Source organism: Echinops telfairi, unplaced genomic scaffold (genome assembly GCF_000313985.2).
Source record: "Echinops telfairi isolate 266 unplaced genomic scaffold, ASM31398v2 ScPeMD7_7469;HRSCAF=8507_0, whole genome shotgun sequence".
Taxonomy (NCBI): Eukaryota; Metazoa; Chordata; class Mammalia; order Afrosoricida; family Tenrecidae; genus Echinops; species Echinops telfairi.
In genome coordinates this window covers 87,666,004-87,689,267 of record NW_022111372.1, presented here as the reverse complement: position 1 = coordinate 87,689,267, position 23,264 = coordinate 87,666,004, and the positions used below count along the sequence as shown (strand labels likewise).

General features: G+C 42.5%; 1 protein-coding gene across 2 annotated transcripts in view; it reads right to left on the bottom strand.

Annotated features, from left to right (window-relative positions):
* The window catches only part of PPP2R2B (protein phosphatase 2 regulatory subunit Bbeta), a 569,986-nt gene that overhangs the window by 50,089 nt on the left and 496,633 nt on the right, over positions 1 to 23,264 (bottom strand). For both annotated transcript variants that reach the window (XM_004696699.2, XM_004696700.2), the window contains one exon: positions 10,596 to 10,760. In XM_004696699.2, coding sequence (XP_004696756.1) covers positions 10,596 to 10,760 — 165 coding nt within the window. The remainder of the gene's footprint in view (positions 1 to 10,595; positions 10,761 to 23,264) is intronic.

Sequence of the window (23,264 nt, the reverse complement as noted above, 5' to 3'; positions counted from 1 at the left end):
TCAATCCAACAAGACGTAACCATACTATCTACACTCCCAGTCAGAGAGTCCCAGTGTATATAAAACACACTTTATCCGCACTGGAAAGAGAAATTACAACTCCATAATAGTAGGAGACTTCCAAAAATATTTTTTCCTTTTCTTTTTTTAATAAATCATTTCATTGGGGGCTCTTATCACAATCCATCCATCGTGTCAAGCACATTTGTACATATGTTGCCATTATCATTTTCAAAATACACATTTTTTCATACACACACATTTCTTTGCATGAAAAACAGAACAAATAGAACACCAAAAGGATAAATATAAATAAAATAAACACAAACTCCACAAAGATACAGATCTAAATAACACAATCAGCCAATTTAATCCCATAGACAGAGCACTCCACCCTACACCAGCATAGTAAACATTAAATGATCCTCCATAAAATGATCCTGCAAATTGACCATACAGTAGGGCACAAAACAAGCCTCAATAAATGAAAAAAGCAAAACAACAACACCAAAATATTAGAAAGCATGTTCTCAGATAACAGTATAAAATTAAAAATCAAATGGAAATTGAATGAGACACTATTTAAAAACTACTGGCTCATAGAAGAAATAAAAAAAGAATAAAAACTGTTCATAGAATCAGATGAGAATTAAAAGAAAACATACCCAAATCTCTGAGATATAGTCTAGGCAATGCTTATATGTCATTTTTTAATCAACACAAACACACACACACACACACACACACACACAAAAGGAAAATGGAAAAAATCAATATCTTAACTACACAACTCTGAGAAATTGAAAAGAGAGTAGCAAAACAAACAAAGGAAGTAATAAAAATTAGAAAGACTAACCATAGGAGTTGGTTCTTTGAAATGATTAATAAAATTGACAACAAAACCCAAACTACCATTGAGCCAATTCTGACTCATAGTGACTCTATGGGCCAGAATAGAACTCCTTTTTTGGTTTCTGAGATTGTCAGTCTTTATAGGAGCAAATAGCCTCATTTTTCTCCTATGGAGTGACTAGTAGGTTTGAACCACTGACCTTACGGTTAGCAGCTCAATGCATAGTTCACTACACCATCAAGGCTCCTTAAAATCAACAAACCACTGGCTAAATTGAATAAGGATTGGAGAAAGGTAAACAGCACAATTGAAATAAAAATAGTAACAGAATACTATGTTCTTCAACAATTTTGACAACCTAGAAGAAGTGGACACATTTCCAGAAAGGCACTACCTACCTAAACTAACAGGGGCTGAAGTAGAAAACACGAATAGATCCATAGCAAAAACAAACCAAACCTACTACGAGCAACAACAAAAAAGGCTGATCTGTATAACTTTATTGAGAATTCTACCTGGAATTCTGAAGAGCTAGTGAAGATACTAATTCAGAACATAAAAATATGAAATTCTACCAAATTTATTTATATAACTCTAATACCAAAGTTAGGCAAAGAAACCACTGAAAAAAATCATAAAATAATATTCCTCATGAATATAGATGCAAAAATTCTCAATAAGTCATGACAAGTGGCATTCATACAGGTGTGTGAGGATGGTTCCACATTAGACAAATAATCAATGTGATCTACCACATAAATAAAACAAAGGACGAGAACCACATGATCATATCAATCAGTGCAGAAAAGGCATTTGATAAAGCCCTACACCCTTTACTGTGAAAAGCACTCAGGACAATAGGCAGAGAATGAACATTTTCTCAATAGAATTAAGAAAATATACATAAAACCATTAGCAAACATTATTTTCACTAGAGACTGAAAGCATTCTGCTTGAGAAGGGAAACAGACAAAAATGTCTTTTATCAAAAATCTTATTCAATATTTTACTGAATAAGAGTCGTAGGCAAGAGAGAGAAATAAAAGGCAGCTAGATTGATAAAATCCAAACACTAAACTCACTGCCATCACGTTGATTGTGACACACAGCCACTCCCTAAGACAGGGTTGAACTGCCCCTGTGGGTTTCTGTTGGCGGAGTAGAAAGCCCCCTCTTTCTCATGTAGAGCAGATGGTGTTTCGCATTGCTGACCTTGAAGTGAGCAGTCCAGCTCATACCACTCTACTAGGGCTCCTACTAAAATATGGAATGCTTCATGAATTTGCCTAAGGAAGTAGTAAAATGATCCCATTTTCAGACTATATGATCCCATATACAAAAACACCTAGATATGCTATACGAAAGCTACTAAAACTAATTAAAGGGTTCATCAAAGTAGGTCAACTTAAAAAATCAGTTGGATTCTCCTATACTAACAAAGAGAGCTCTGTAAAGGAAATGAGGGAAGCAATACCTATTTACAATAGCCACCAAAAAGATGAAACATTTAGGAATCAATTGAACCAGGTGTGTACAAGACTTACACAAAGAAAATTACCAGCACAATCTTCGCGAAACCAAAAGAGCACTAGCTATAGAAGAATATGCCATGAGTGCAGAGACAAAAATGTCACTACTACCCCAAATGATCTACAGCTATAATACAATTCCAATCCAGATTCCATTAACACGCTTTAAAAAGATGGGAAAATGATTCATCAACTTCAGATGGAAAGGAAAAAGACCCCAGGTAAGCAAAAACCTGAATAATAATAATAATAGCAACAACAACAATAATAATAATGAAGAAGGACAAACACTCCCAGATCTTCAAAACCTACTTTACATCCATGGTAGTGAAAACATCCCTGTACTGATACAAATGACAGATTCATAGACCAATGGAACAGAATTGAAAACCCAGAAGTAAATCCACCTATAGATAGCTGATCTTTGATAAAGAGCTGACATCCATTAAATGGGGAACAAATGGTCTCATTAACAATTGATGCTGAAGAAAGTAGAAATAAATTTGCATAAAAATGAGGCAAGATACAAACTTCATCCATATTAAAAACACAACTCAAGATGAATTAAAGACCTACATGTCAAATCTAAAATTCGAAAGATCATGGAAGAAAAAATAGAGACAAACTTAGGGGTCCTGATTCATGGCATAGGCTATTAAACATAACTAAAAATTCACAACCAGCAGAAGATAAACTAGATTATTGGCATCTATTTTAAAGTAAGTACCAACACATATCAAATGACTTCTTGAAAAGTGAAGACAATGTACAGATTAGTAAAGAAATATTATCAACAATTTTGGACAAGGGGCAAATCTCTAAAATTCATAGAAAACTTCAGTATGTCAACACCAAGACGACTATCCACATGAAAAATGGGCAGAGCATTCAAACAGGACACTTCACCAAAAGTTGGATCCAGGCCTCCAACAGTTACATGAGGAGATCTTTGTGATTGTTAATCATTAGGGAGATGTAAATGAAACTGAAAATGAGATATCTCAACCACTACGGAAAATGGCATGTCATGAGGAGGAAAAAAAAGATTAATTATCAAGGGTTCAGCCCTTTAAAAAGCTATAAATAGAGATTCCATTGTTCGATGTCACTGCGTCAGTTCTGGTTCACAGGGAACAGAAAGAAACACTGCCCGGCGCTGCGCCATGCTCATAACTGTTGTCATGTTAGAGCCTGCTGTTGCGACCCCCATGCCGATCCACTTCATTGAGGGGCTTCCTCTTTTTTGTTGGCCCTCCGTTTCCAGGGTCTCGTCTCTCCTGATAACATGCCCAAAGACCATGAAACAAAGTCTCAGCATCTTCACTCTAGGGAGCATTCTGGTTGTACTTATTCCAAGATAAAGTCATGTATACTTCTGGCAACCACGGTACTTTCGATACCCTTTGACAACACCATAATTCACACACATCAATGTTTCAGTCTTTCTCATTCAGCGTCCAAATTCCCCTTGCAGGAGGCAACTGAAAATAATATGGCTTGGGTCCATTCTGACTCAGTGACCCTATAGGAGAGGGTAGAGCTGCCCCTGTGGGTTTCTAAGACTGGAATTCTTTTTTAAACGTATATTTAAATCATTTTATTTGGGGCTATTACAGCTATTATAAAAATCCATAAATCAGTTATATCAAGCAAACGTACATATATAGCCATTGTCACTTTCAAAATATTATCTTTCTACTTGAGCCCTTATTATCAGTTCCTCTTTTTTCCCCTCCCTCTCCCACCCTCCCACCCTCGTGAGCCCTTGATAAAGTATATTATTCTTTTTTTCATATCTTACACCGGCTGCTGTATCCCTTCACCCATGTTTCTCTTGTTCGTCCCCCTCGGTGTGTGTGTGTGTGTGTGTGCTATACACCCACTATTGCTATTGGTTCTCCCTGACCCGCCCTCGCTCCCCTTCCCCTTCCTTCATGGTCTCACGACTCCCATTGCTGTTTCTGAGGAGTTTATCTGTCCCAACTTGCATGTGTCGAAAGCTTTTATCTGTACCAGTGTACATACTCCGGTCTAGCAGGATTTGTGAGGTAGAACTGGGGTCATGATAGTAGGGAGGAAGACGCATTAAAGAACCAGAGGAATGCTTTGTGTTTCGTCAGTGCTAAACTGCACCCTGGCTGAATCGCCCCTCCTCTGAGGTGATGTAAAGTTGTCTACAGATGGGCTTTGGGGCTCCACTCTGACCCCTTTCCTTCTCATCGATATAATTGTTTGTTTTTGATCTTCTGAATCCTGATCTCACTGACACCTCATGAACACACAGACTGGTGTGCTTCTTCCATTTGGACTTTGTTGCTTCCCTCCTAGATGGCCACTTGTTTATCTTCAAGCCTTTAAGACCCCAGGCACTATATCTTTTAATAGCCTGGTACCATCTGCTTTCTTTACCACATTTGCTTATGCACACATTCTGTCTTCAGCAATCGTGTCAGGAAGGTGAGAATCACAGTGACAGGATATTAGAATAAAGTGTTCTTGTGTTGAGGGAAGACTTCAGTAGAGGCCCAAAGTCCACCTGCTACCTTAATAATTTAACATATAAATATATGTACTTAAACCAATACCCCATCCTTATATATTAATATATTTATATACATACATACTTATATCTGTACCTCTCTATACAGTGTTTACCTGCCAGTTTTTTCATCTGTTTCCTTTTACTTTCCTCCTGCCCCACTATCATGTTCACCCTTCATTCGGCTCTCAGTAATTCCTCGCGATTACATTACAATTGATCAAACCCCAGCACACGTTCTACACTGTCCTCGCCACTGATTTTAGGTCCCTTGTTGTTCCCTTTTCCCTGAGTTTGTTGGCCTCCCGCTCCCTTTCCCCCATGTACTCCTCTCCTATGTCCCCTCCTCCCCCTGCCCCATCCCCTCAAACCATTGGTCCTATTGCTTTCTCCTTGGTATTGTTTATCCAGCCTATCTTATCTAGACATATAAAAAATAAAAGTGAAAATTCAAAAAATAATAAGGGGGAAAAATTGAAAGTCTATAAATAGTTCCAGGTCTATCAGCTGACTTTTATGGATGTCTTCCAACCAGGTCTGATGAAGTGCCAAGTACTGCCCCTGAGTCAGAAGTCTATTTTGGAGACTCCTTGGGAACTCTGTGACTTTGCTCCCCTCACTGCTCTGTGGTGCTCCCTTCCTGGTTCGCCCCACTGTTGGGGGATCAGACTAGACATACTTCCTGCACTGTGTCTCCAGTGTTGTCTCCCTTAGCGCTTTGGGCCGGTGAGATGTCATTTCTCATGTTGGGGCCGGCCCCATGTTCCTCTCTGTGCACTGGCTGCTCCAAACAGGGATGTCTCCTCAAGGCTTGGTGGACCAGGATGAGGCTCTTTTTCTCCTCTTTCTCCTCTCTTCCCCCACCCCAACCCCTTCTCTCTCCCTCTCCCTCTCCCTCTGCTCCTGTGTAGTCAGGATGAACCGGCCACTTTCCCCAGCCTGTATCTTCAGTGCTGTCCTCTGTACTACATTCTTCTAGGGAGGGGGGTCAAGATAGCTCGAATTGGGGCTGGCCCTGAAAAAGATTGGAATTCTTTACAAGTGTGGAAAGTTCTGTCTTTCTTCCATGGAGCAGTGGGTGATTTGAACTGTTGACCTGTGGTTAGCAGCCCAGTGTCCTCATCGCTTAGCCAGGCTATCCCTTCATCTGCAGAGCGGTATCTTTGCTCTTCAACATTTGGAGGCGGTCTTTTGTGTAGCATATTTGACCAATACAACATATTGTTTGATTTATTGACTGCTGCTTCCTTGAACATTAATTGTGAATCTAAACAAAATTAAATCCTTGGCATCCTCAATATTTGCCTCTATCATAATATTGTCTATTATTCCAGTTGTGAGGATTTTCATTTTCTTTATATTGAGTTGCAAACCATAGCATATGACCCAGAAATTCCACCACTAATTATATCATCAAGGGAAGTACGAGCCTACACATCTACACCTACATCCATATGCACTTCCATGTTCTTTGCAGCTTTATTCCAATAGCAATACGATGGGAAAATCCCTAAGTGCCCATCAATGGATGAATGGATGAGCAAACTTTGGTGTATATGCACCATGTAATAATATGCAACTCTGAAAAAAATTCCAAACTCATTGCCATGAAGTCGATTCTAATCATAGTAAGGGAGGACAGGGTAGAATCGACCTTATGGCCTACGGGTTTCCAACACAGCGTGTCTTTCTCCTCCTCCCTCTGAGCAGCTCGTGCTCTTTTCCATGTCGGCCTTGTGGTTCACAGTCCCAGCTGTAACCCACTATGCCGCCAGGGCTCCTGCACAACAGGAGAGGATAATGATGCAACGGAAACATCCCACACATGAGTGAATCTAGGAGACATTCTTGCTGACTAAAATAAGTCGATCACAAATGGACAGTCGATGCGATTCCAATCCACACCCTAGCACAATTCTTCAAGGCAATGGAAAATGAAGGACCAACTTTATAAGACAAGGAAAGAAACCTTGGATAAACAAAACACTCTTAAAAAACAAAAAGTAGGAGGTCTTTTAGCTTGGATCTCAAAATCGATTACACAGTCATGGTAATCAAAACAGCTTGGTATTGATACAATGATAGACATGTAGGCCAATGAATTGGAACAGAGAATCCAGAAATATAACCAAGCACCTACAGACTTTTTGATAAAGGACTAAAAGAAAATCAGTAACTGGACAGGAAACATCTATTAACTTGGGTGAAGAAATGCTTTCTATAATATAATATGGGAGAGGTCACAAAATCGATTACGCAGTCACAGTAATCAAAACAGCTTGGTATTGATACAATGACAGACATGTAGATCAATGAATTGGAACAGAGAATCCAGAAATTTCACCAAGCACCTACAGACTTTTTGATAAAGGACTAAAAGAAAATCAGTAACTCGATAGGAAACATCTATTAACTTGGTTGAAGAAATGCTTTCTATACTATGGGAGAGGTCACAGAACATGATCAAGGGAAAAGAAGGCACCGGGGAGCGTGAAAGGGTGAAAGGTAACAACATTAAGTACTGTCATATAGACAATCCTGAAGTAACTATAATAACACGCAACAATTTACAAGTAATACATAGGTGGATATGTGAGCTGAACAGGTGCCGGAGGGTACATGGAGTATACCAATGAACCTACATATGCTTGGTAGAGAAGAGTTCTCCACATGTATTTGTATGTGAAACAAATGTACCTGATATACTACAATTATATGAATTAGAATGAGATGTTAATAGAGCAATCAATCTTCAAAGAATGAACCAGAAGCACTCACACTTCCTGATCTCAGACATAAAGACCAGTGTAAGAAAACTGAGAGTCTGTAAGTAAAACTATGTACTTACAGTCAATGGTTATTTTGAGAAGGATGCTATAGTCATCTAGTGAATAAAGGATACTCTCTTTAATAAATTGTGCTAGGGTACCTACACATAACAAATAATGAACATGGATTCATACCTTATACTTTATACAAAAACTCAAAATGAATCAAAACCCCAAACCCCAAATGTCAGAACAAAAGTCATAAACTTCCTAAAAAAAGCAAAACATAGAAGTCATGTTCTAGACCGAGTTTTAAACAAGAATTCTTAGCTGTGCCACTAAAAGCAAAAGCTACCAGAGACAACATACCATCTATGGGACATCACCACAGTGAAAAAAAGAAAACTTTGTTCACGGAAAAATTTTATCAGAAATGCAAATGTCAACTTACAGATTCAGAGGACGCTTTTGGGAACCGTGTATCTGATAAGGATTTACTATGTAAAGTATGTTTAAAAATTCCCACAACTTAACAACCAAACCAATCAAAAATGGGCAAAAGATTTGACCAAGTATTTCACCAAAGAAGAAATATTAATGACCCACAAGCCTGTGAAAACATGTTCAATATCATTAGTGATTAAAAAAATCAAACCAAACCAATTGCTACTAGTTGGTTTCTATTCATAGAAATCCCAAGTGTCTCTGTACAACTGCACCACATGGGTTCACAATGGTCACGAGCCTTTGGACTCATGTTGCCACTCTTCTGAAACACTCTGGGGTGAATTGAACTGACAGTTGTCTTATTAGTAGCTGAGCTCTTAACTGTTTCCACTACCCAGAGACTCATCCCCAAACCCGAACTCATGCCATTGGGTTGATTCTGATACATGACAACCAGATAGAACAGGGTGGAATGCCCCCATGGGATTTTTAATGGGAGTGGAAAGTGTCCTCTTTCTCCCAGGGACTCCTGAGCTATTTAAACCAATGGATCAATTCCAACACATAGTGACCCTAGATTAACCATTTTCAACTCTAAATCTCACCACCATCAAGTTGATACTGACTCATACATAGTACATTTTTAAAAATTAAAAATAAAATTGAGAAATTAAAACAGAATCCATAGCTACATGACTTTGCGGTATCCTATTGAAAAAAGGCGGCTACACTGGCTGCCGGAGAGAGGGTCAACCTCCGGAAAGGCAGATGAGCGCTGATAGACAAGGCACCCACGCACCCACTGGGAGGCAGAAAACTAGTTGCCTGAGTGGGACTACTGGCTCACCTCCGAGGTGGCAGTGAGGAGAGTGAGAAAGTGATATAGTCCCGTTTTAGTGTCGGTTGACCCACCTTCCATGGCCAGGGGCCACCAGAGTCCGGGTGAGGCTGCCAGCGAGGCAGGGGGGCGGTACCATCCATGTCATTTGGAAAATGTAAATCAAAACAACAATGAGACATCACTTCTGAGCTACTAACATGGCTATGATTAAAGACCAACGCAAATGAAATCACACCAAAACAAGACAACACAGAAAACAACAGTGATTGGCAAGGGGGTAGAAAAATTAGTATCCAATCTGTTGCCGGTGGGAGTGTAAAATAAATAGTTGAAACACTGTGGGAAAAGTTTGGTGGTTTCTTCAAAAGTTCAACATAGAATCACCGCAAGACAACAATTCCGTTTCTAGGTATTGACCCAGGGAGCTGAAAACAGGAGTGCAAACAAATATTTGCCTGCCTATGTTCATTGCAGCACAGTTTAGCAGAGCCAGAAGGTAGGGACGGCCTACCTATTTATCAACAGATTCATGCGTAAGTAAAATCCAGTACAAACACACAATGGAGTATATTCAGCCACAAAGAAAAAGAAAGTCATGATACATGGTGTAACATGTATGAACCTTGAAAAAGCATACTTTTCAGTGAAATCAATCACTCATAAAAGGACAAATATAATGTGCTTCCACTTATATAAATATTGAGGAGACCAAGGTTTATTAGTGGGTAACAGCGGGGAGTGGAAAAGGAGGGGGACTCATTGTGTAGGGGACAGGTAGCTACTGGTAAAGGTGATCAAAGTATTTGGAAATGGAGCATGGTAAAGCAACATGATAAACATAACGGAGACCACTGACTTGACCCCGTGGAAATCACTGAAAACGTAAACCGTTGGTTATTTATATATTTACCACAAAAATTAAAATAAAGTTTTAAAGCGGGAAAACAAAACCATACAAAAATCGAACTTGTGCCTTACCTGAAAGCAGGTTGGCGTGGCTACATTTTGCCCAAATTCCTTTTCATCTGATGCTGTCAGGGTACTTAGTCGGCCTACCAGGACTTTGAGCATACTGGGTCCACAGCTGCAGCCACTGAGAAGCCACTGAACTCTTCTCCCACCTGCCACTGTCCATTCCCACTTTCCATACCATCCTCAGCAAGTCCTGTTAAGGAGGCTGCCAGGATATGTCTCACCTCCACCCACACCTCTCCTTTCCCCAACATTGGCTCGTCCAGGTCACCCCCATCTCTTGCTTAGATGTAGCAATTGTCTCTTGAATGCCTTCCCTTTTCTCCTCCCCAGAGTCATTCTCCCCTCAGCCATCAGAGCGATCTTAACATGTAGCTTGGATTACACCATGCTGTAATTTAAACCTTGCAGACAGGCATCTTGTCTCACGCACCTCTATTCCAAAGCCCAAAGCAAATGCTTGTGGAATTCCATGTGAGGTTTCCTCTTTCGGAAGTGCTAGCACTGAGCCGATGCCTCCATCAGGCCCACAGGTACAGACTCTCCCACAGGGAAGGAGTGCCACCCTCCGAGGCTTCCTTCCTCTTGCATGCCAGCGGCCAGTCCCCCAACCCCCGCCCCCCATTGGACCTGGATTGCTACTCACATTTGGTGTGCCTGTCACACAGGGCTGACGCCCTCATGTCACACAGCCGGATTGTCCCTTTGCTGCTGCTGTACACAAAGGTGTTGCAGTGATGGGGGTGAAACTCAGCCGCCGTGATCACCTCCGTGAGTTCCTCCATATTGGCCGGCTTAATGTCCACGATATCTGGCACAGACGAGTCAAGGAGGGAACGAGGAGGGCAGGAAGGAGCGGCTGAGGGTGATAAGTAACCATCCTACCTTACCACTGTGCAATGGGTCAGCCTTTTCCACACACCTGGTGGATCCTTGTGACAACACTGGGAATGAATAAGCAGGTAGTACTCATCTGGAGCACGTGAGACTTGGGGAATTTCAGGAAATAGCCCACTCTTACCCAGTGGTCAAAGGTAGGGTTAGAACTCATGTCTCTCTGACTCCCAATCAATATTTTTCCTCCACAACATGAAGACAACGTCCTATTCACCAGTAAGGTTACCTGCTTGTGCAATCGTGCTAAAATGTACCAAGTCGCAGAGACTTGCATTTTCCATTTTATAATATTGATTAAGGAACTAGTCCCATTGCAACCAAGTAATTCAATTTCTATGGATCCTTAACTCTGACACCTGGTGGGATAAATGATATCTACATTAGACCACAAATCTACAAATTTCATGAGAGGTCTCTGAGACCATCTTTAATAATGTTGATGATACTAATAATAGATGTGACTATTTACTGAGCATTTATCATATGTCAAGCACTGTGCTAAGCATATTAGGCACTTTATCGCATTTATTCTTCGCATCGACTCTGTCATCAATGGGTGTTCCCATTTTTCAGGGGTGGAGTAGAAGCTTAGCTGATACAGAGTAGATTGCCTTAAAACACATGGTTAAAGAGCGCCAGCACTAGGCTTTTATCCCAAGGACACAATCTGTATTATTTATGCAAAATATACCTTACGATATACAGGCCTGCACATCTGCCTAAGTCGGGGTCCACTTCAGTCCTTGTGTGGGAGTGGACGTTTCAGAAAGAAGCAATCGGACTGTAGTGACTATGGACAGTGCTGTGGACTGCCAGGAGAACAGGCAAAGCTCTCCTGGAAGAAGAATCGTCAGAATTCTCCTTTGAAGTGAGAATGGCAGGGGTTTGTGTGACGTACCTTGGATGTGCTATCAGGAGAGATCTACCACTTGAATGTTGCTTTGTCATACTGTGGTGTCTTGTGTGTTGCGGGTTGCTGAAAGCTAAGTCACTGGCATTTCAAATATCATCAGGGTCACCCAAAGTGACCCGTTTTCTGTGGCGTGTCCAGACTGAGAACAGACTACTGAGAAGGAGGAGGCTGTCCACTTCAGAGGAATTAGCCACTGAAAACCACATGAACAGAATTGAATACCCTCTGGTAGCATCAAAACCTTGTCAGCTGCTAAAAACCCAATGAATAGAAGCAGAACATCGTCAGAGGTAGATGTCACTTAACAACCTCCAAGCGCTTCTTAACAACTTGTGATATGCAAATGACACAACCTTGCTTGCTGAAAGTGAAGAGGACTTGAAGCACTTGCTGATGAAGATGAAGGATTGTAGCCTTCAGTCTGGATGACAACTCAACGTGAAGGCCAAAATCTCCACAACTAGACCACTAGGTTACATTTATTGTGCATGGAAATCAATGTATAATGTGCATGCATAATAAAGCAAAAACATTTATGTATGTAAGTGTTCAAGTTCCACATTTTTAAAAGACTGCACAAAACCAACAAGCATACACTTTTACACATGCTCCTATCTGACTAAGATGGGCAAAACCTTCTATATGGTTCCGTAAGTAGCACAGCCCCCCTTTTAAGAGGTTAGATGGGGAGGGGAGGAGGGGGCAAAGAGAGCTGGTAATACCAAGGGCTCAAGTAGAAAAGATCTAGAAGCAGCAGCTCTAAGCAGATTCAATGGGTGTATCTCCATCATCTGGAAATGATGATGGCAACACATGTACCAATGTGCTGGATACAATGGATGTATGGGTGCGCTAAGAGCCCCTATAAAATGATTTGTTAAACTAAAAAATTAATGCAATTCAAAAACAAAAGTTTAGAGGGTAGACACACAGGCACAGATACTTTTGTGCACACCAGCACTAACACTGCAACCCTCCACGATCACTCATCAGCCAAGCCCCTGCTCCACTGACTCTACCATGCCGCTGGTTGCGGCAGTGGCTTCCTGATTTGCCAGGGCCTCATTCTCCTCCACTTCCCTAGCAAATCCTGTTGGGTTCTTTCTAACACTGGCTCGAGACTGAGCTAGGCTTACGATTTATTACAATTTCCCCACTAAATCCAGATGCAACTATTACTCAGGTCTCCAGGGTACGTGAGTCCCCTGGATTCACAAAATACCACCTTTCAACTCAACTGCTGTTGGGGTTAAACCTATTATTGCAGTTAGTACCACACACCGGGGAACTAGAGCCTGTGCCAATCAGGAGGTGGCTTCCGGCTGAGCTCTGATGTCCTCCTCAGCCCCCCACTCATGCCCCAGGCTCCGTGGGGGACACAGGTTAGTGTGAGCTGTTGTCAGATTCCATCCCCCTCCAGAAGCAGCCTTCTCTTCCTACTGTGCCAGGGAGCATGCTTCTATTTTCCCAAAATAGAGAAAGAAAATCTGGTGTCAATTTTCTCAATCTCTACCAGTACAGCTTTAAAAACAAGCTGAATTGGAAGGGATCTTCCGTGTGTGGGAGGAAGAGGTGCTATATATACAGCTATTTTTTCCTACCTAAAAATAAAGCTCCAAAGTCAATGTGTGAAAACGAGGTGCCTAAACACAACTGTGAAACCAGGACACCCCCACCGTCAAGAACGCCATTGCGGAGATACACCCATTGAATTTGCTTAGGGCTGCTGCTTCTAGATCTTTCCTTCCTTCCACCCACTGCCCACCCACCCAGGTATCCAATCCTTCCAGATCGCTAACCTGCCCTCATCACCATTCAACCGCAAGCCACTGCTTCCTCACCCTGTAAGTGTTTGTCTCCTTTTGGACTTGTTTGGGTCTGCTTTTCTGTGGGGCTCCAGGCCATCAGCCACATTTTAAACTCTGTGTTTCATAATCTTGAGGGTGAGGATGAAGAAGAGGATCACAATGACCAGGTGATGACGGTAATCAAGCCCCAGGCTTCCCTCGTATTAAGTGCTTTATACATAGAATCCCATTTAACCCTCATGCTAATCTTATGAGGTTGGAACTATTTTAATTTCTCCCCCAATATAGCTGAGGAAACCAAGGAGGGCAGTGAGGTACATTACATAAGATCATATGCTGAGAAGGGGCCAGGTTGGGATTTGAACCCACGAGTGCCTAACGTCACACGTTGCTTTCTTTATGCTTTCTGCCTCTGCGCAGGAATGACTTGTTAGCCACCATCTTCGCAGAATGTGATCATTCTGGCTTTCTTGACACTACCAGTAGTAGACAAATGGCTGCAGGGTCAATTCTGACCCATGGAAACTCCATGTGCAGAGTCCAAGGAGAACTGGGCCCCAGATGGTTTTCCACAGTTGATTTTTTCCAAAGCACAGGCAAGACCTCCAGAATATGGTGGGTTCGGTTCAAGTCCACCGCCATAGAGCACACATCACAATAAAGTGATGCATCCAACGCATTTGGTTTCTGGGTTTGTGTAAAAGGTATGCTTATGTTATATTGTAGTCTATTATGTGTGTCTTAGCATGATATGAAAGTTTGACATGCTGGGGGAATGAGTAAAATGTGACAAAGAGACATGACGTGAGCACAAGCCATTGGGAACAGGATGCTGATAGACTTGCTTGACGTTATGAAAAATGTTGGATGTGTGACGCTCTAAAGTGAGGTGCAATAAAACAAGGCATGCCTATCGACTGCCAGGACTTTTCCCCGAGGGGTCTCTGGGTGGATCTGAACCCCTAACCTTTTGGTGAGTAGCTCAGTGTTTTAGCTGTGCATTCACCATTTGTACCACCCAGGGACCCCATTTCAGGTTTATCAGCGAGGGCAGCTCTCTCTCTGCTGCTTTAATTCTTTAATTCACCTGTCACTTTGGTGACTGCCTAGTTCTGAACCAGAATTTTGGATATGGCATCTGACCCAAGCCGTTTGTGTCCTATGATCTGATGAATGTTTGGGATCAGAAGTGGGGACAGAAACCTGACAAAGGAGTTTTTTGGGTTGTTACCTGAGCAGGGATTAGCAGAGTTCCAAAAATATTCAGGAGAAGCAAGCTGGTTACGAAAAAAATGCAATGGCTTGTGGGGAGGACAGGAGAGGATAGTTCACACCGGGAACATCCAGGCACCCAGCCCTGTTCTCTCACCCTGTTCTACGGGGCTCCTCCGCAGATGTGGCTCTGCCCTTCATGTGGGTGGGCAGGAGAAAGACGAAGAGCAGTGCACGGCTGCCTGTATTATCGTGAACGTGGGATGATGCATGTTGACAGTCAATTTTCTCTTCCCTGTCCTTTCGAGCTCTCTATCCCAATTATGTCCCTGTTGTCTCAAAGAACTAAATGGTAAAAGCAAAACACAGCATTTGATGCATAGCTCATATCCAGTGCAGACAGCCAACAGATTGCTATTAAATTAACCCTGGGGCTTGACAGATCTGTTCTTTCTGACCCCAACTGCTGATGACATCCCTTATTAATGCTGAACCCAGGCAAATTACCTCTGCTAACAAAAGGGGTTAATCTGGTTCTCTGCTGGGACTCTGGAGGCAGCTCTGAGGCCAGGAGGGGGCATAGCCAGCTTGGCAGCTGAGCTCCATGTTCGAAAGACAGAAGGAAGGTGAGGGCACCACTGTGCCAGGCAGTGGCCTAAGGCATCATTTAAAATAATAATTGAAGACACTGGGAGGTCACCCCTTAAGGGATCTGCTGCAAACCAATCAGAAGCTGGCACTGTGCATGTTCTCAGCGGTGGGGCCAGGGAACAGAGAATTATGGCAGGATGGCAAGAGGCAGCAAGGGAGCGCTGGAAATATCATTTTGTTCACCCCCCCATTGGAGAAGAGTCTTCTGTACAAAACGCCTGACGTCCCCAAAGGAAAAGAGCAACCAGAATGTAGTATGCAGAAAGAACAAACCCACTATGGGAATTGTGGCCGAGCTCATTCCATTAGAGAGCAAATGTGCATGGAGTTCTACAGCCTGTGGAAAACCTTGCTATGCAGAATCTCATCTATAACACGGGCATACCATATTTTAAAATGAAGACTCTGAAGATAACACATGTACTTTGAAGATCAAAGGGCAAACATCAAAATGTTAGTGATAGTTCTGTCTGGTTGGTAGGTCTACATATTTTTTATTCAACTTCTCCATTAAAACAATGAAGTTATAGTATTTTCGAAACATCCTATTCCCGTAAACAGTTATAGTTTAGCAAACCCACAGGGACGGTTCTACCCTGTCCTATAGGGTTGCTATGCATCAGCATCAACTCGATGGCGGTGAGTTTGTGTATTTTAGAATGGGCAGAGGCTGGGTATTCTCTGCGTTTATACAGCGCAACCTGTGACAGCTGGAACTTGACAAGACCGCCTTGTTTTGCCAGGTCTCCCACTTTGTGGGTGAGGTTGTGTTACTTTTTAAGAAAATCATTCTCTGAACGTTCCTTCTCTAACAGGTTTCCGCCCTAGGTAGGTTCCAGCATCCACAGGCTTTACTGTCTGTTACTTTGCCCTCAGCCTCACTGCCATGGGGTCCATTTTGACCCACAGTGACCCTATAGACAGTATCGAACTATCCCTGTGGGGTCAATCTTTATGAGAGCAGAACGCCTCCGTTTTCTCCCATGAGGCAGCTGGTGTATTTGAACTTCTGATCTTATGGGAGTTAGCAGCTCAATACATCACCCACTATGCCATCAGAGCTCCTTCAAATTATTTTATATATTATAAAAGTATATGTTGTTGTCAGGTGTGTCTAGTCAGTTCCAACTCATATTGATCCTATGTATAACAGAACAAAGCACTAACCAGTCCCGCACCAGCCTCACAATGAAGTGAGCCGTAAGACATTTTCTATACGCATACAACCTTTTTGCTGAGGAATTATAATCTAACAATAGGCATACTTTAAAAAGTACACACACATTCACCGAAAGAGAGGGAGAGAGAATTAATTGACAGGAAGGAAATGCATTTGAATCTTGTAAGGGGATTTGATTCTAAAGTCACCATTGCTTATCCACTTGATGTTCATTTAAATCCATTCATTAATTTAATCATTTTAGTAAGGAGCCCTGGTGGTTTACTGGGTTATGTGCTGGGTAGCTAGCAACACCGTTAGCAGTTTGAACCCACCAGGTGCTCTGTGGGAGAAAGATGAGGCTTCCTGTTCCCTCACAGATTTATAGTCTTGGCAACCCAAAGAGCAACTACTGTGTCAGAATTGACTTGATGGTAGTGAGTGAGTTCCGGCATTCTAGTATTCACTAGTCGCACTGGTGAGTAAGCATTGGGCTACTAATCACCAGGTCAGTGGTTCAAACCCATCAGCTATTCTGCAGGCAGAAGATGAGGTTGTCTGCTCCCAGGCTCACAGCTTCAGAAACCCCATTTGGGCCACTATGAGTCGGAAGCAACTAGATGGAAGTGAACTTTTTTCGAAGTTTGGATTATTAATCCACAATCTGCCAGTGTGTTGGGGGTGCAAGGCACATGAGTTGCCCAAGCAGAAAAAAAGACCCCAAACAAAGAAACAAAACCCCACCCCACCCTTCCTCAAAAGGCCTGATCTCATGGAACCTATATTCTAGTGGGAGACATGGTCAATAAATAAGATAAGCAAATAAAGTATACAGTATATCAGAGAGTAAGGAAACCTGGTAGCATAGTAGTTATGCCTTGCTAACTGCAAGGTCAGCAGTTTGAAACACCAGCTGCCCCTTGGCAGAGAGGGGGTTTTCTACTTCTGCAAAGAGTTAAAGTCTCGGAAACTCACAGGGACAGTCCTACTTTGCGCCATAGGGTTGCTTTGATTTGGCTTCGACTGGATGGCAGTGTGAAAGACGACTGTCCCTTTATGTCTCTGGCACTGCTGCTTTTTCTTACACTGACCGTGCTCATATTTCTCCAAGTCCTGCCCAGGCAACCAAGGAGAGGAGAGGCCAGCAAATCACCCTTCTGCAGGACGAAGGGTTCTACTGATCGGTCACGTGAGAGAGCAGACTCTAAGTTCACCTGGGTAAGGCACCCAGGTCAAAAGCTGCTGAGGATGTTCACAATTTTAATTGGTAGATATTAAAATCTGCCAAGATCGAAGATGGAAAATAGCCCTCAAATTGGGCATATTAGAGTTGGAACCTATTTGAGGGAAATGAATCCTACCCCCTTTTCCTTTGTACGATATGAATTTAACAAACAAACTCATTGCCATTGAGTTAATAGTGACTCATAGTGACCCCATAGGACAAGGTAGAACTGCCCCTATGAGTTTCCGAGACTGTAATTATTTGTGGGAGTAGAAAGCCCCATCTTTCTCCTGTGGAGCTGCTGGTGGTTTTGAACTGCTGGTCTTGCAGATGGTAGCTCAATGCATAACCACTGTGTCACCAGGGCTCCTCCATTGATTAAGCATTCATATGTTATTAGAGAGAAGGGCATACAGAATTCCCAGGGATATCTTTCTCTTAAGAGCTTTACAAGAAAGAAAGGAAAAGCCTGTGTGCAAATAGTCACTGGATGGCTGCCAATTGCTAGCCGACCGTGAGGAGACCGACAGAGACTCGATGCCCTATTGGCTTCTGCTTTTGAAATGCACTGAGCTGACAGAGACTTAGGGGCTGTGATGGTTTTTCATGACTGGGGACCACTTAAAATCTACAAACTCTTTCTTATTTATGTAACAAAGCCTGAAATTCTACCACTGGAAAATGTCCAACACTTCCTTCAAACATCAACTATAAAGTTACGTACTTTATGAAGCATTTCAGCCTATTTCATGATCCTCCCCGCTCCACAAATGCATAGTACCTGGAGTAAACCGTTATAAAAACACTTAGAAAAACAAACACATTCTTTTCTAATTTGATATGCCATGTGATACGGCAAAATTGACTAGGGTTTAGCGTAAGGCCTACATTTTAATTCCAACCTTATGATCAATTTCATAATCTCAAACTACCTTTGAATCTGTTAATTTATCCAGAGAGAGCGAAGTGCAGAGGAAGTGATGGGAGGGGGAATGAAAACAGGAAGGAGGAGATGGGGGTAAAGGGGGTGGTGGTGGTGGTGAATCTATAGATGATGTGTATGATACATGTAATGCTTCATACAGGCTTAAAATTGCTAGCTTCATCCTCCCTATTATGGTCAATGTCTGTTTCTCTCTGTTCCCAGTCCAACTTTTATGGTTTTGTGGTGTGTCTACTTTGTTAGGCTGAATGACAATCTTTAGAATTTCCTTCCTAGTGTCGTTCCGCTTAGGCTGAACTACCAGGGATGGCATCTTGGGTGAGTTGGGAGCAGAGGTTTTGTAGCAGACTCATAACATCACTCAGCTTTTCAACTGATAGAGGTATTGCAGTAAAGAGATTTTGCAGATGATTAAAGTCTCTAATCAGTTGATTTTAAGTTAATTTCAAGGGAAGATTATCCTGAGTGAGTCTGATTCGAACAGTTGGAAGGCCTTTGAAAAAAATGCCTAAGAGACCCACATGGGCTCTGGGTCTGGAACTACTCTGCTTCCCCCCTAAACCCTTCCTAACTGCTGCCCCCAGGCACCAAATTTCAGCTCAGGCTGGTGGCATGCCAGCCTGCTCATGCTCTTTGCTGACCACCTGCCCAAAAGACTTTGGGCTTGCCAAGTCCGTCACAACTGCACAAGCAAAGTCTTTGTTATAAATCTCATTTATCACTCACACACACACACACACACACACACACACACGCACACACACACACACTTTCCCATACACACATAGGCACGCTGGCTTTATGTATCTAGTTCAACCTTAACCAATAACTAAACCTTCAGGTTCTAAGGGCCATGATTGCAGGGAGGGAGTTTTATTCATTTTCCCATCTCCAATTCACATATGAGATGCTCAGTAAATGTTAATGGACTTGAATTCGTTCTTATGATTTAGCAGCCTTGGCATGTTTTTTTTCTAATACTGAAAACAAATGATAGGTCAATATGAGTATGCCAATGTGTCAGTCCTGTACAGAGTGAATTGTGTAGCCTCTCATTTTAGGAGAAAAGAGAATCGAAGCAATGAGGTAAGGCAGAAAAGAGGCTCCCAACTCAGAAAGACCCTGTAGGACAGAGTAGAACTGCCCCATGGGGTTAACAGGGCTGCCATCTTCATGGAAACAGACCTGGCTCCCGTAGAGTGGCCGGTGAATTTAAAGGACCAATTTTTCAGTAAGCAGCTGAGCACGGAATGGTTCCTTTCCCAATCACAATCATTACCATTGATGAGGCCTGCTTTCTGGGTCATGCACACTTCTAGGTACTTTTCCACAATCACCTTACTTAACCCTCACAACCACCTTACCAGATAGCATTATGATCCCCATTTTATATCTGGGGAAATGGAAAAGTTCAGCAACTGGCCAAGGTCACACAGATTTTAAGAGATGAAGTTGGGTTCAAACTCCTGAACCTGACTTGAGAATCTAGATTACCAATTACTAAACTACCATACTGGGAGGAGGCTGAAGCAGCCCAGGATCAATCTGCATAGTCTAGTGCTTACCCTCTCCCTTGGCTATATGAGCCCCAAAGGACTTGCCCTATGGGAAAAGAAACCCAGGCTCTCGAGACCTAGTCAGAAAGCTGTAGGACTAGTCTCAGGCACAGAGGGTCAGTATCTACACTAGTTGACTCCCAAGCTTGAGGAAACCCAGCAAGCCTGCTTTTAATATGGGAACGTGGGGTCTGCCCGGACCCCACAGGTCAGTGCTCTCGAAGAGTCATGAGAAGAGATGCTCCCTTTTATACAAATGTCAAGGTGAGGGTGCTATGTGAAATTGAGTCCCTGGAAGAGTGAAAGAACCCACACCAATGAGAAATGCTTGTAGTAGGGCCCAGAGTTTCCCCGCAAATGTGTCTGGGTGAATCTCATCATTCAAGGCAAGGAAAAGCTGCTGTCCATGGTTCTGGAGAGAGGCAATGCTGGAAGCTAATACAAAAATCAAATCAAGCTCACTGTTTTCAAGTCAATTCTGATTCATAGCAACATTGTAAGACAGAGTAGAACTGCCCCATAGGTTTTCCAAGACTGGAAAATCTTTACCAAAGCCTACTGCCTATTTTTGTCTCATGGAGCCACTGGTGGGTTTGAACTGCTGACCTTTTGGGTAGCAGCCAAGTGATTTAATGGTCTCTTGAGGAGGGAATCAACTCCAAAAGAGCATCAGCTCATTTGACAAATAAACCTAATGCTCAGGGTTGCTAAGACCAATGTCAATGAACATTTGGCATCCAGTTTTCCTTGGTTAACCAGGGGAAAATTTCATTCAATGCCTTGAACTTGGACTTCTTCAAGGTATGATTTTTGCTTTCCATCTTTCCTTTATATCCATACCACTGTCTAGCTTACTTTCTTTCTTTCCACTTTTGCATTGTAGAGATTAATGGTGTCTGGCACACTCTAGGTGTGCAATAAATAGCTGAAGGACCTAGCATTACTTTGGGATGGTATGAGACCTTGAAGACCCTGCATACTTAACAAGGGAACTTCAGAAAGTTTACGGACAAATGGAATTTAAAAATAATAGAAAATTTCCAAACACTTTTTGAAGCCCCTGGGTATCTGGTAAAGGGTATAATGAGCAACATCTCACAAAGATCACTCCACTGCAGAGCCAAGGAAAGAATCCAGAATGGAGAAGACAATCCGATAATAGACTCGTCAGGATAGAAGCCACCATTCTGACATTCAAAAACAATTGTTTCCTTGTTCTTTGAACGGTGATGATGATGGTACTAGTTTGTTTAGTTAGTAATGTACTGTACTAAGCATGTACATGGGCTTGCATGTGTGTGTATACACACACAGGCATATATATATACACATTCTTATGATCCTCTTTGATAGAATTGTTCTACACAGATGATGAAATGGAGGTTTGAGGAAGTTAAACAGCATGTTCAAGTGTACACAGCCAGAAAGTGTTAGAGCTGAGCACCAATTCTTGGCTTGTCAGACTCCAAAGTTCTCAACAAAAATGTAAGTGGCACACTTACAAAGTTCTCAACAAAAATGTAAGTGCCAGTCATGAGAAACCATGGTTAAAAAAACAACAAAACTCTCTCATTACCACTTGTCTTATTATTCACTTCGTACTTTTCTGTACATGTCTGTGATTTGCCATTTAATTGCATTATTCAATGTTTGTGAACTCATAGGGCCAATCTGGCAGTTTTAATTTCTAATATACATTAAAAATACCTAATGAAAAAACAAAGAAGTATTTGGAATCATCTTACTGATCCTGCTGCTACTGAGCATTAGGCATTGGGCCCCTCAGCACAAGGTTGGCAGTTCGAACCCAACAGTGTTCCACAGGGGAAAGATGAGGCTGTTTGCTCCCATAACTATTGACAGTCTTAGAAACCCCATGTGGGGTTGCTATGAGTCAGAAATGACTCCATGGTCTCCCAGGGGTGGTACTTATGCCATGCATTAGGAAACCCTCCATGCTTCTGTCATGAACCATGTTTCATCTGACTATTTAGCATATAAGAGACAATACAGTTGCTAAATAAGATATGATTTAGGACCTACCACATGGTTGGTGTTTTTCTGAGACTGATTTGAAAGGTGGTCGCTTCCTACCCCAGGGGTGGCTCTACTTCAGTCACGATAGGCAAAAGGGTCTCCATTTGTAAAGTCAGCTCGGTGCTTAGGGAAGGCTGGATGCAAAGGGCTATATAGCTATCAGTTATCATCATATTCATGATGACAATGATTATTTTACATATGGCTGTGTTAAGGGTGAGTGGCACGGTCTCATTTATATGCCAGCATCTGGCAGGCTGGCAGGCATCTGCAGAATATAACCTCAACCGCACTATTAATATTTCCCTTTTGCATTCTCCCCAAGGCATCTGTCTCCCCAAATGCCTAAAGAAACGTCCACCCCCTCGAAGGCCTGGAGGCAAAATTCAGAAGACCCGTCTCCTAGACTGGGGAAAGCAGCAGCTCCGAGTGACAGCAGCGGACGCAGGCAGACTTCTGGCTGTTGGGATAGATGCAAAGGGAACCACCACCCACGCGCATTCCATTAGCAGCTGCACTGACTGGCAAACTCTGTAGGCAGCTTCTTCCAGGCCCAGAAAATATGTTGCATCTGTTCTGTGCTCAACAAAAGATGCCAGTCATGGTGCTGATGGTCAAACGTCAGTGTGTCTACAAATTCCTACCTCACAATCACCACCACCTGCTGAAAGCTGCCTTCCTGGAAAAGTCTTGGGAACTACAGAGCATTCTCTGTGGTGGGAACTACCTAGATGCACACCAATATCAGGTCTTTTTATTTTCTTGGGCACATAGCTAAACTACATTTACCAGTGTGCTTTGCAGTTAGAGGTGGCCATATGACAGGATTCTAGCCAAAGCCTAGTGCATGGGGCACTAGGGCCTGTCTCATTGGCATCTTCAAGGCACGATCCTGGGAGGATCTTCCTTCTGCA